The sequence below is a fragment of the Mixophyes fleayi genome, chromosome 7 (genome assembly GCF_038048845.1).
Source record: "Mixophyes fleayi isolate aMixFle1 chromosome 7, aMixFle1.hap1, whole genome shotgun sequence".
NCBI lineage: Eukaryota > Metazoa > Chordata > Amphibia > Anura > Limnodynastidae > Mixophyes > Mixophyes fleayi.
Genome location: NC_134408.1, coordinates 139,593,819 through 139,608,520, shown reverse-complemented (window position 1 = coordinate 139,608,520; position 14,702 = coordinate 139,593,819). Strand labels below are relative to the sequence as shown.

Here is a 14,702-nt window from a genome sequence, read left to right as displayed (position 1 = left end):
TTTGCACATAAGTTAAATACTGACTGTTTTTTCATGTAGCACACAAATACTTGATAGCTTATTTGTACACTGACATTTAAAGTTGATATTTGTCTGCTACATGAAAAAACACTCAGTATTTAACTTATGTGCAAAACAGAATACTAATATCTCTAACTATTGGCAGAACCCTGGGCTCCTCATGTTTATAGGAGGGTAATGGGTTCTTGTCGGGAAGTTATATGCCTGCATAAGAAGTATAATACTGCCCTTTCTGTTATATTTTGTAGTGTTTGCTATATACAGCGAATACGTGTGGATAATGTTATATGCGTGTGACATGAAAATCTACTGTATCTTTATTGTAACCTTACAAAGTATATAATCCCCTTGGCGTTTGACCCTCCTCGACTCTCGTCTTTCAAGTACGGAGTATGTGAACCGTTCCGTTTTAACTTTCCTCCTTGTTATTACAGTTCTGTCTTTCTCAGGAAATCATTTATTAGTTATATTCTGAACTTACATCTGTAAAACCGATCCGATATATTACAAATCGCAGACTTGGGTGAATAAACCAAATCCCCAGTTAGAACAGATTCACTAAAGCAGAACATTCTACTACTATTTATAAAGATAGATAATCTAGCATTGGACTTTTCTTTGCTCTTTTAGAGAACTCATAAAAGCAGGTCCTTGCCATGAAAGTGATGGCTTTCATGAATAATATCATTCTGTATATTTGATCCATTTATTGCTTCAGCCTGGACGAATATGTTGAATTCTAATATGTGTTTTCTTTTTTTACTGCCTCATTCCACATTAAATCATAACTTTTTTCTGTTCTCGCTGCTCGTCCCAAGTTTATGTACATTCCGAGAAAGCACACAAACTAATTCATTAGCTAAGTACTAATTCCGTAACTGTATTTTATATTTAAGAGAGATAGTTTTAATTAATATTTTTATTGCCGTGTTAGAAATGTTAATCCCCTAGCAGCCCTCGCTGAAATCTTTGATTTTCTATCTGCGTCTCCTATCGTACAGTCTCAGGATTCCTCTCAGTTAATTATGTTAACTGAGAAACATATCAGTCTTTTCAATGGAAAAAATTCAGCCTCAGAACCCAGTAAAGCAGCTGCTCTCTATTGCTGATCACTTTGTTATAATTTGTTTATGAAGTTTTAATATGATGCGAGATTGCATTAAAGCCATCAATGTGGGGATTTTGGTTGTTACTGCAAAGCAGAGAAGTAGTGAGCAGACCATACTTGTCAGCTTTAAATATATCTTCTCCTGCATTTCCTAAAGGTGAGGTGGCAAGTACAGGGGGGGGGGGGGGCATGGCCCAATAAATCATGTCACTGTCCCTGTCACATGCAGCCTTGTCCTCACTAACACATCACTCATCTCCTGATATACTCTGTGCTGCTGGAGGACCCTGCTCCTTCCACTATATAACTCTCAGTCAGTGGCTTCCTGCTGCCCCCATTCCCCTCCTCATATCATATCACTGCCCCTGTCACATGCAGCCCTGTCCTCACTAACACATCACTCATCTCCTGATATTCTCTGTGCTGCTGGGGAACCTTGCTCCTTCCACTATATAACTCTCAGTCTGTGGCTTCTGGCTGCCTCCATTCCTGATTCATAAAGGAACACATTCTGAGCGCAACCCACATTCTGTATTATACGCACGTATTTAGGCTTTGTGTACTTCAGAATTCAGCAAGGCACGGATCTCAAGATGCATGTGCTTTATAAATCGGTGGCAGGTCTGTTGCGCTACATCGGGGGCACCAGGATGCATCCAATACTTATGTGGATCGTAAACTGGCAAAAGAGTGCACAGGTGAAAAAAATAATCATGGAAATAATGTCACCTATTAATAATATAGGCATTAATAATAAAACAGTTAAAAAAAAGTGTTTTTTATTTTATTCTTTTCATGAAATTTATTTTTTGGAATGTTGCTAATGTCTACTGACTATAAAATACATTTTTACAGTTGCTCATGATTGCAAACACATGTTATAGCATGCATACGAGACTGTCATCACCAGAATTCAGGACTTAGACTAGCCCCAAAGCTGGAGCAAGAGATACGGCAGAAAAACAAGTAACTTTCAGGCACTCAGAGCTGGATTCGGACGTGGCTGTGTGCGCTCCAGTTTGGCACGACCCTACTGTACATTGACTACGGCACAACGTTCTGTTCACTCCCCGAAATCATAGGCTGTAGTAATTGTCCTTTGCGTTCGTGGACAGCGCTGCGTTCACAGTTGTATCTCCTGGTTCTGGGCATGAGCATAGAGATTTTGCGTACGATGCGCTCAAAATCGGCACATACGTCCCTTGATGAATCAAGCGTAACATCTGTAATTAAATTAATGAAATGGATCTGGATCATGTGATCAACTCGACACCTCCATTCATACCGCAGATATCCTCCGGTGCTGACAAGTTCTCGGAATAATCATCATAAATATTGTGGGGAAAAGAGTTCCATCCACTTCTAAAAAGAATTGTAAATGTTTAAACTGATTCTATTCTCCAGATCGGTCTCTCCATTTATTCCTAATGAATCCCTAAAAATTACAAGATCCTTTGTTTTGTTCAAATAAATTAGAAAGCTCCCAAATACCCGCCCCCCACCCCTCCTATATGTAAGGTTCTGTGAAACCTTAGTCCTGTACTTCCCATACAGTAGCAGATTATTCTTCTTATCCAGGTCATCAGGAAGGAATTACAGAGAAGGGAAACATTGTCTCACAAGTAATTTTGCTTCTCCCGTCATCATTATCTCGATTATCTTGATGTCCGATGCGAAATCACAAAAAACAAAATAGTGTCCGGGAGTAGGGGCTCTTTGTATCAGTCGATCCGACACAGTGATAAATTATTTCTCAAGTGATAAACAAAACCCCCTTCAAGTAAAATTACTTGCACATTTTTGTATATTCAGCAAGATAACAAATATCACTTTGTCTCCTGATGTTCTTCGTGAGTAATGATGGCTACGCGATCTGTTTAATGAGGGGACGATAGCAGAACAGACCGGCCTTGATTCAGCTGAAGACAACATGGCTGCCTGACCGTTCTTGTACATATAGCGCAACATGTATGATATACTGGTTTATCACGTTACAATATTTGTTTTAAGTCAGTTGCTTTGTTTTTGTGCTGTTGACCTTTTTAGCTGTTTTTATGAATCTTTGGTACGTTATCTGTACTCCAGTCCACAACATTCTCAAGAGTTAATCACTATTTGAGAATGTTTGAAGGGTTAATAAACCACAAATAAGATCCTTGTTGACTCTGAAATCCCCTCTAAACAGGATAACTGTTGACAGCTACCAAATGAAGGCTCCTTTTTGCTGTAAATGGCCGATGATGTCACAGCGGCACTTGGAACTGTAGTTTGGAGCATTTTTTGGGTGTTTAAAAAATGCTGTCACTACAGATGAGAGAATACCAGTAGTTTGGTAGTTCAGAAAAGTACGTACAACATCTTATAGAGGTAAGATTTGCCTCCCATGTCGGAAGGGTCAGAAAGCTCTTAAAGGAAGGAATTACCACTCTGCAGGTGTGGCAAAGGGGCGCTGTACTTTGAAAAAGGCATTTCTAAGAAGATTACTTTAAATGCTAGTTTGTTTCTCTGGCCTTTCGAATGTACCTGAAATCCTTATGAAACGGAGTAGTGTGGAAGATCTTGCACCAAAACTAATTAACATTAAATTATTAAATTTACTGTGTAATAAACTATAACACAACTGTATTTAGAGAGCAGCCGTGTATCGCGTTCCTGGATGACAACATTCTGCCCGATGATTTAACCATGTTGCTGAGAAGCACAGGATTAAGCGAGAAAGAAAACGAAGCACTATATTTAGTAAAACCTGAAGGTGAAAATGTTCATCTCGTCCTTACCCTGATAGCGTTCATCTTTCTACCACATTTATGAACATGTCAGATAATGTCGGTTCGGACTCTTATGCGGGTAGTGTGATGTTTTGGGGCCACACTTAGAACAGTTTTGGATATTGAATTTATGTTTGTTAAGTAGCTGAGTTCAAGCTAACTCTATCTGTTATCAGCCAGTCTGCACATACTCACCCATGGAGGTTCAAGGGCAACAGCCAACAAAATATGCTTACAGGAAAGTCTTCCTTTGGAGTTTAGCAGGTGGTGTTGACAGGCATGTAACTAGACTTTTTTTGGGACCCATAGGGAAATTTTCAAAGGGGCTCCATGTACACCCCAGGGGTGAAGAGAAAACACAAGGGGGCCACCCCACACCCAGCTACTATGGTAGTTAAGCCTCTGGGGGTTGACCTCCTCCAGTATTCTTGCACCCCAAGCCCAGGACTCCCCTCCGCCTGCCCTACATTGAACTGATGTCCTGGTGGAGGATTTGTAGTACAATAATGTGTAACATGTTTACTGTTTATAAATATAAGCATAATAAAGGATAAGAGTACTCAAATAAACAATCTTAGATATATCAGCTCTGTTGATACAGAGTAACAATTAACAATTCTCCATCCATGGAGGTCAAAACAACAATACATTGTAATGAATGTAGAGACCAAAAGAAGACAAACAATTAGTAAGACTTATATACCTAAAGAAATATACTTACAGTAAAACCCAATAGTAAAATAATTAAACCGTAACACATTATGAATTCATAATTGAAACATGACGCCCAGACTTCTACTTGAGATAAAAAAGTCAAACGTTGCTAATTTCACCACCTAACAATCCAACATAAGTATATAGTATTAAGGCAGGAGCCTGGACAAACACACAGGGCTAGATTTACTAAGCTGCAGGTTTGAAAAAGTGGGGATGTTGCCTATAGCAACCAATCAGATTCTAGCTGTCATTTTGTAGAAAGCACTAAATGAATGAAAGCTAGAAACTGATTGGTTGCTATAGGCAACATCCCCACTTTTTCAAACCCGCAGCTTAGTAAATCTAGCCCACAGAGTGTTTCAAAAAGATGGACCTGATTTGAAATCACTATATCTCTGCAACCACGAATCAATGTTGTCTGTACAGCAGGTGGAGGGTACGTAGAGCATTTATGAAATGGTTAGTAACATTTGATAACTCATTAAGCCGTTTGCAACTTTTTGTGTAATTGTAACATGTTGCCATCGTGAAATATATTGCTTTGAATTTGGGTCCATCCTTTTGAAATGTATATTGCAATTTTTCTTTTCTTTATGTAAACCATGGTGGTAAGAAAAGTCAGCAAGAAAATGTAGTTATTTTTCAACTGAACGTCTAATATTTCTCCCGATGCGATATCGTCAACTATTTTATCAATGACTGAAAGTCCCAATCAGCAGCCGATACGATACGTCTACACACTATACACTTTTTACATGATTTACCTTCAGATATGTGCTTATTTGTCATAAGCATCAGCTGAAAACACTGTGACTCTGCACACTCTATAGAGATCTATGGACACTGCCGGTCCTGAGTGCTTACACACTGCAGAATTGGAACGACATTGTTCCATCGTTAAACGAGATTTTTAGTCCAATTTTAAAATCAAATGAAACCATACAATGTGCTTTGGAACGATAATCGCTCATCGTTGGAGTGTACACACTAATGTGCCGAATGGTCGTTTATCATGTTATTGGCCCGATAATCATCTGAAAACCCTGCAGTGTGCACCCAGCCCTACATTTACCGCAGTCATCTTAAAATTTGAAAGAATAAACATCACTAGAAAGCAGTTCTATCATACCAGACAGACCACGATATACAATATACATATATCCACTCGTAACGCTTATACCTTGTGTGCTTCAACCTCAGCTGCTGCAACACAGCTACTTTTTTTTTTACATTTTCTAAATGTGTTTCAAGCAATAAATTGTACAACATTTTTTAGAACATGTGTTCAGCTATTTCTGTAAGAATGGAGCTCTTAACAAAACATAAGCCCGCTGCATGAGATCCTAGCTACAAAGTGCTTAAAAGATAAAGTAAGAATTGGTGTCATGGGAAGAACACCAGCTGTACAGCGCACAGGTCCATTATGAAAAGTGTGGTAGTGGGAAAGGAGAAAATGATTTAATCAGGAGTATAACCGATTTTATTAGATGTTCACGCAGGGGGTGTGGCGCCACGGTGAGAGGGACATTTCCGAATAGCTGATACATTTTAACAATGCAAAGCTCCCCCCCTCCCCCTTTCTACGTGACAGTACCATCAGGTTCTCCTTTTTGATGTCTTTGTTGCTGACGACTGTTAAGATCCTTCTGCTTGTGCGGATGTTCTGTTCCAAATAAGAGTTAAAAAGCCTGGGGAGGAGAATGGGGTAGGGGAGGGGGGGGGGGGTAATTGATCATGTTTAAACAATCAAGTTGATTGCAGTTAAAGAGAAGGTCACCTGATGACCAGTGTTAGTGCTAAGTTGCAGATGAAATCTATTGAGAGGCTACTGTGGGAACTTTCTCTCCCCGACGTTTATGTTTAAATCATTATTGACGTTGTTTGTAGAATTCAATGCACAATGCTGTTGATGATCCGTGAGTAGAATGTGCTTTTAATGCACTTTTACTGGCTATTCACCTATCTGAAACCAGAACAACAACAAAAAAATATTGATTTTAATTATTGAAAGAGAGCATTATGATTTAAAGATTTGTCTCTGGTAATGTATGTTCCTGATGCTATTGGCTTAATACTGGCCAGCTGCACAATCATCATCATCATCATTTATTTATATAACTCCAACATATTCTGTAGCGCTTTACAATTGGGGACAAACATAGTAAACTATTAAACAAACTGGGTAAAACGGACAAAGAGGTGAGAAGGCCCCGCTCGCAAGCTTACAATTGCACTGTTATACTGAATAGATGTTGACCATCCTGCATACAGAACAAGGGAAGTGGTACTGTGTAGTAGTGCACAGTACATACAGAACATGTATGTCCAATCCACAGCACCACTGACATCGTCACGTCTTTGGTTCTGTTTCATGTTTTTTCAGCATATTTTATTATACTGTATGTATGGAATAGTGCACACTTACCCTTCTTTTGTGCAGTACCATGTATGTAATTTTCTGTGTCAGTTGTTCTTTATGCATCTTAGGCAACAGTAAGGGGAGGGGAGCACAGTGACGATGCCCACCCACCCCATCCCAAAATAAACATCTTTGCATCTCTGCTGCAAACTAGATCTCTCTGTACCACTCCGCTACAACATGGCGCCCAAGCCTTTTCACTGAACCACCAAATAAATGTTTCCGCCAAGGACAGATTGTGGTAAGCAGGAATTGAGCTGCTCAGGGGCCTGTCTGCCCTGCAGGGGCTGCTTTGTAATAAACTGGGACTTCACCATTAATCCTCAATAAACAACTTGAGGAGTGTAGGAGCAAGTGGAATATATAGCAAAATGGCTAAACAAAGGGACAGGACTCTGATCTGATGGAAGCCTGATTGTGTTTGGGACCAGTTAAGATATTTCTGTTTGCAGAGTATTATCTGCGCCTCTCAGTGCTCTCTGTTCAATCACGGAATGTGTTTAGGGACAGTGTATATTAAAAAGTTGGGTGTGCGCAACAACACTTTAGTTCATGAGACCACCCACCATGTAGTATTTTCTTTGTCTATGTTTACCAACAACTGCACAGTATCACTTCTTTTGCTCTGTATTCTGTAAGTAATTCTTCTCACTTTATGTTTGCTGTGAACTATACAGTACAACTACTCTTGTTCTGTAGGTACAATTCTGAGTGTTAGTTACTCTGTATGAAACTTACTATGACATATTGGCATAGTTGCCGACCTTTAACGATCAGCCTCCGGGAGTCTCAGTGTAGAGGTTGGCGTGAGTGGGCGGGGCTCCGCCAATTGCGTCATTTTGGCCCCACCCCCTGTGATGTAATGACGTCATTTTAGCACGGGGGCGAGCCAAAATGATGCGATTCCCAGAGAATCGGATCATGGAGGCTTCAAATCTTCACTAAGAAGTGGGCAGATGCAGGAGAATTGTCAGCTCTCCCGGGAGTCCGGGAGACCTACCTACCCAGAATTCGTGAGTCTCCTGGGCATTCCGGGAGTGTTGTTAAGTATGCATAATGGGTATACGGTATATGTCCATCCAGACAGCCAGACAGAACTTTGACTGGCAGAAATGCTGTAAAGAATTTTCCGCTCACATGCCACCCTGGCCACGCCTCCATCTTCAGGTAGCCACGCCCTATTCTTGCAGCAATATTCCCTGGAATAGTGGAAAATCACAGCACAAATGCAGCTTTGTGATATCCCACATGGATTTGTAGACCAAGATGGCGGTGTGTGTGGGGGTGAAAAAAAAAAAAAACACTTTTTTATGGGGGGAGCTGGGCGGATAGGGGTCGTACTTTGCTGAGTAAGGGCCTGGCCCATGAATGCCCTTATGCACCACTTGCAAAAACAAGACTTCATTTTGCATGAAGAGATTGTATGACTAAGATAAAGGGTGGGGAAGACGCATTTAGGTAGATGTTCCTATGTCCTATAAGGTAAGGGCCTTAGCCTAAACCTTCAATGCTACGCGTTTTGGCACGTTCATGGCAACGTGCTTTTCGTCCAAAGTAATAAAAACATTCAAATTTGCAAAAATGACCCAGGTAAAGTGGTACAAAATCGGTAGTAGTTTCGTAGTGAAGTGACATTTTATGGTTGTCAATATTCACTCTTTTATATTGGATCCTTAACCCACAAAAGTAAACTCACCCCCCCCCTTTTACGCAGAGGTTCCAAAGTCCGGGAAGTTGAAAGCGCACATTGAAACAGTAACATTTGTGCAAGTGAAAAGGCAGCGGTTTTTGTAATCTGTAAAAAAGCCTTAGTTGCTCTAATAATAATAATAATAATAATAATAATAATAATAATAATAATGAATGCCTTTTTGTTTGCTTTGCATTTCTATATTACCTCACATATTTTCCGAAAGCCTTCCAGTATAGCTTGGCAGCGCTTCTACGAAAACTAATTAAATTAAATTATTAATGTCCCCGTGTAAAGCACACTTTTCAAAAAGTTGTCACCGGGAAGGGAGGTGCCGCTTGGTGTAATTACCGCATGTTTGATGTTTCAGCAAATACACCCTGATAACACCAAGCAATGGAGGATAATTATTTCATTCTTCCTAATTAAATATTGCATTTAAGTTCTTCCGTTTCAAGTTTGTAAAGATTCTCTATTCAGGTTAGCTTCAAACGAACAAATGTTCTCCTGTGTGGAAACAGGGATTTCTGGGACCAGAGTTATTTTTTTTTTGTGTCTGGCACGTTATCGTCCCTGACAGATTTACACAGCCTAGGTTGACCAACGGGGGTCTGCCTAATATTGTTCCTCACGCAGCCTACCTTGCTGAGTTGAAAACAGAACATTATTGAAATCATTAAAAAGAGGATTCGCTCCCCCCCCCCCCCTCCTCCTCCTCTGTGTATATTCCTAGTTGATCTTGGTGTCAGCCACAAACAAATGTGACAATGCTTTACCTATAATTCCCCTGCACATTCCATAGCCAACATATGTATAGTAATAGCTTATTTTCTTTTGCCACGGTTAACATATGTCTCATGTTGGCTCTGTTAGGCCTCTAGGTCGGTCCCTTGAGCTGTACATCATTGCCAACTCTTTGCCCCTCTGCCTCAAAAATAGCTTTGAATCATGTTGAGTTGTAATTCTAATTTCTATGCTGAAGCATTATGGGAATTAATGTATCTGACATGTTATGTCAATGCCATGTCTCTTTGTATCTCCTGTTTTGTTTTGTTTTTTTGCTAACTGCATTCCTACAGATGGTATTCCATTGAAAACGCTCCTATCCTGGAGTTTAAAAAAAAAAAAAAAAACGAAAAAAAAAAAAACAAGCACATCACCAAACCTCTAGGTGCAGAAGGCTGTTAACGGTTGCTGATGATAGTAGGGAAACATTAACATAATAATTAGTGTCTTGTAATTGTTTCATTAAAACCAGTTGTTCCATTTCTCCTCGTGTTTTCCCAGAAGAGAAGCTGAATTTGGACGACAGCCAGTGGGAGGACATACACGTTGTCACCGGAGCGCTCAAGATGTTTTTTAGAGAACTGCCGGAGCCGCTCTTTCCACATAGTTTCTTTGAGCAGTTTGTGGAAGCAATAAGTAAGTGAATTTGTTTTGAGTTTTTATTTTTGTTTTTTTTAAGTGCACAAAATATACGTGCAGACGAGAGAAGGACCAAACAAACAACTAGCCTGCTAATTATTATTTTTTTGCGCGCCGGTGGTAATATTGGAGTTTTCATACAAAAGGCAGACAAAAGGGTAAAACATTTGATATGTTACATTAAATCATTTTGCAGCATTAATTGCTTTTTCTCTGTTGCCTTTCTATTCATAGTTAAAGCAGTCACAGAATTGCACTTGTGTCTGCTACGGTGAGATACAAGAAGGCAAAACACCAAGGTGGAAGTCAAGAATACGTAACATTGGTTATTTGCTGGGTGGAGGGTGTGTTGCCGAGTGTTTTATAGTGTTTTGCTGCACCGCAAGTACTGTGCAGAAAATAAGATTTGCAAAGTGTGGACCTGTTGCGATTAATGAATAATTTGACTTTCAATAGTACATTTAGATAGTAACCTAAATATCTGTTTTGCACAGCAACACCTAAGGTCACTCCCTGTTCACGCAGATGAGAGGAAAGAGATAAATCGAGCAGCCACTCGAATAGTGTAAAAAAGAAAGATGGCCACCACTGGGGCGTTGGAGTGAAACATTATTTACTTTAGAACTTTTAAAGATAACTATCCAATCACTAGAATTATAGGGGTTATTTATCCATGATGTCTGCAGTTTCCAAGTTACCACTCTGAGGACTTCTGGTCATTTTAGTCCTTCTAGCGGATGGGGAGTAGGTGGGCATCTGGCCCCCTGTGCTGGTCCCATAGTGGGCTATCTTGGATTGGGTCACCGGGCTACCTGCAGTATTTTCCTTTAAATTGTCTCTGTAACTGAATTTCTGTAGCCATAAGTATATAACTCTGTGTATATATTAGAGAAGCTCAGGCTCGGTTTCCCGAGAACCGAATATACCCGAACTTAGGGGATCCGAGTACCGAGCCACCTTCACGCTTTTTCGGATTTGAAAATGAGGCAAAACATCATTGTGACGTCGTCGGATCTCGCGAGTTTTGAATTCCTTTTCAAGATCCAGCACAGCGAGGGGTGGGAGGGAGGGCAGACCCCCATTTATTTTTTTCTGCCACTGCTGTGTGACAATGTGTCCTAGATGTGCTAGGAACTGCCGTGTGTTTGTGTCATTGCTCTGTCGCTTACCATCCAGCCAGGTCGCTGCAGTATTTGTCTGAAAGTGTATGAAAATAATATTGTGATCTGTGAAGTGGTCTAAATTGACTGCAAAGAACTTGAAATTAGTGTTATTGAGGCTAATATTAATGTAGGAACAAAAAAAGAGCAAAATTATGTGATTTTAGCATATTTTAGGATTTTTCCTAAAAAATCCAAAACCAAAACTAAAACACACGAGGGCGGTTTTGCCAAAACCAAAACACGAAGCTAATCCAGATCCAAAACCAAAACCAAAACCACTTCACGGGGGTCAGTGAACATCTCTAGCATACATAAACTTAGCGCTAACTTCCATTACCACTTTATAACTTAAACGTATGTAACTATGAAGACCACGGAGGTCTGCTTTTAACCATAGCCATGAACTGTCCTGATCTACTTTTTGTCGGCTCGAGAGGTCAGCCACGCCAACATCTCTATGCCTCTTCGGGGCATTGCTCTAGGATGAACGTCTTTAGTAACCATCATTCTCACAGGTCCTTGTCCTTAGGGGCATCAAGCCCATTTATCTTGCTCCCAGAGCTGCCCCCTCCCAGTAAGGGCACCTAGATTTTGTGGGAGGATGTAGGGTACCTGGGCCTCCTTTATGGGTCCTAGATGGTGGCTATGGTTGGGTTGGATGGGCTCTAGCCCCATCAGCGCAGGATGACAAGCAGAGGAAAGTAACTCTAGGGGCTAAGCATCCTATTGGTTCACCACTCCTAGGCTAAAATTTTGCCAGGACTATCCAAAATCCCAATAGTAAAAGTCCCATTTTGGGGACATATCCGATTTCCAGATTGGACATGCTGAGCAGTAAGCAGACATTAATGTCTTTTATCCTTCTTTAAAGATCATCCCTGATTTAAATTAGGTCATTTTTCATAATAAAATCTGTAAATCAACAGCGCTGATGTTTAAAAAGCAAGTTATCAGTTTTATATAAACTATATGGATATATTCTGTACCGTACGGAGATGTAACCAAAACTGTTTGGAAACTAAAGAAGGTAGCAAAGTTGGGTTAAGGTCATTTCATTACATTTCGACAATTTACCTGCGTGTTATTTAAAACCTCTTATTTCTACATATTTTCAACATCTGAGATACATTTGAAAAAATGTTGTTTTCCTGCTTTGGCAGAAAATGTTCAAATAGTTATTTATCAAAAAAAAAAAAGAAATATTTGTGGGTTTTTTGTCTTGTTCGGCAATTGAAGTGTCAGATTTAAACGCACAAAACTGTAGCTATTGAGACAACAACGTGCTGTGAAAATAACTAATACGTCCACTTGTATACCTGGTGAGCCACAGAGAGATGATGTCATCAGATCTGTGTGCGTTTAACGCGCTCGTGTTACTCTGTGTCATTGTCTGTTTATTCTTACGAATGCTTCTTACTCGGTCTGAAATATCATTCTTTTTTACTTGTAAAGGTTGTGCCAGCTGAGAAATGCCTATGTAATATATACCTCTGTTCCTTAGCGCTGCCAACGAAGTTGGGGTTTGGCTGTGTGAACGAGCAGTTCACTTTGAGATTTGGCTGCTACGTGGCCCAAAAGGAGGAAGTAAATCTATATTCAAAATGTAATAATAAGTTTAATAACTGCAATTTCAACTGTTTATAACTAAGATTGTATCCACTAATTCTCTTACAGCATTGATATCTCAGCTCGTTTTTTCAAAGGACAGTTTCAACGAATTCCACATAATTTCACATTTCTGAAGCTTGATCTGAAGTAGCGCTCGTTCTTTACACAAACTGCCATGGTACATAGTACATTTGTCTTCTCCAACAATAAATTCTGGCAATAATAAATTCTAAGCTTTTACCAACACTACTGGCTACTTGTGATTGGTTGCTGACGAAGGGACGAAAAATATTGTCCTTGATTATTTGCGTTGGTCGCAATGTGGAGGTGGTTGTATTTTAAGAGGATTTTTTGGGTCGATAAAGAAAGTAAAAAGAAAAAGATAATATATATATTTAATAAAGTTGCAAACAAAGGTTTTGGGAAGCCTATTGTATAATTGGGCTTTATTTAAATATTGTGAATGTGTTGCTACGAGATCAGGGTACAGATCCCGTCTCCTGGGGTAGACGGGGCACTTTTTCACATGGCTGCCATAATAAGTCATAGCAGACCAATGTTCTGGTACAACTAGCCTCAGCTAGTTTTATTAAAGATGAAGAACAAAGCAAAACAGCAAAATAAATTCTGGGTTGTCTGACTCCAATACATTAGAGAATCCCTCTCTAAGTGTGGATGGACCTAACGTCCAACTCACAAACAAACAACAGTTTAGTTCATTAAGGAACAAATAGCAGTTTTCTCTCCCCATGGAAGATTCCAGCGTTATTTCCCAAGTAATAAGAGAATGATTGAGCAAACTCACAGCCTTTTTAAACACCTTGCAGGTGCAATTATTAATTAGCCTGCTGTCTGACAAGCAGGTCAGGAGACTCAAAATGGATCTATTGAATGAAGGCCCTCCCTCTCTCTCCATTCACTCCAGGGAACCCTTGATCCAGCTCTTTCTTTAGCCCAGAGCTTTGGGGAAACTGTCTTTCCAGTACTGACAATTTCCCCTGGAATTCAAAAGACATAGGATCTGGAAATTAAAAACAATCCATCCTTCAGTTTGACAGTGTTTCTGTCATATTGTCTAATTTTTTTATAATAAACTTTTGGTATAATGGGCAGGGGTCCAATAAACTGGTACCAATGGGGTGGTAAAGTTGCTATTCCAGAGGTGTTAATATTGTTAATAACACAAGTGCCTATAGCCCAAGCTGTCATTAAGAGTCCCAGGTTTGTTGTTTTCTGCACCCAACCCCCGTGCCCATAGAGGCACCAGCGTTAAGCGGACCAGCCCGGGGATGGTTTTCACTATTACATGAGTCCCTCTTCCCTCTCATGATCTCCTTAATGTAGTGGTCATCCCAGGGGGACTAGCACTGGGGCCGGTTGAGTATTTGGGGAGTGAGCAAGCTACCCGTCCTCTAATTATTATTATTTATTTATTAAATTTACATAGTGCACTGTACTTGGGAACTGTTTTGCCTTATTAAAAGTATAGAATGAGACACAATTTTTCACCCGCTGTCAGTTGCAGCAGAATTCCAGTCCTTTTGCGGAGGGCACCCCAAGGGCCACTCCTGAATATGTGCCCTCTGTATCCCTGAAATCTCATTACAATAATCTCACTCCGCAAAATGAAATCTCTTTTTTGGATGGCTCTGCAAAAGGAGGCACACACATGCCCCGACTCGCCACTTCACCAGGTACTGCCTTCATCTCTTCCCTTATGTCTGTGCCAACTTCACAAACCTCCACGAACGCAACCACAAACCTCCAGCAATGCATTCACAAA

General features: G+C 40.1%; 1 protein-coding gene across 1 annotated transcript in view; it reads left to right on the top strand.

The window, feature by feature from the left end:
* The window catches only part of ARHGAP15 (Rho GTPase activating protein 15), a 391,192-nt gene that overhangs the window by 299,160 nt on the left and 77,330 nt on the right, over positions 1-14,702 (top strand). The window contains exon 12 of the mRNA XM_075180935.1: positions 10,011-10,145. Within this exon, the coding sequence (XP_075037036.1) occupies positions 10,011-10,145 (135 nt within the window). The remainder of the gene's footprint in view (positions 1-10,010; positions 10,146-14,702) is intronic.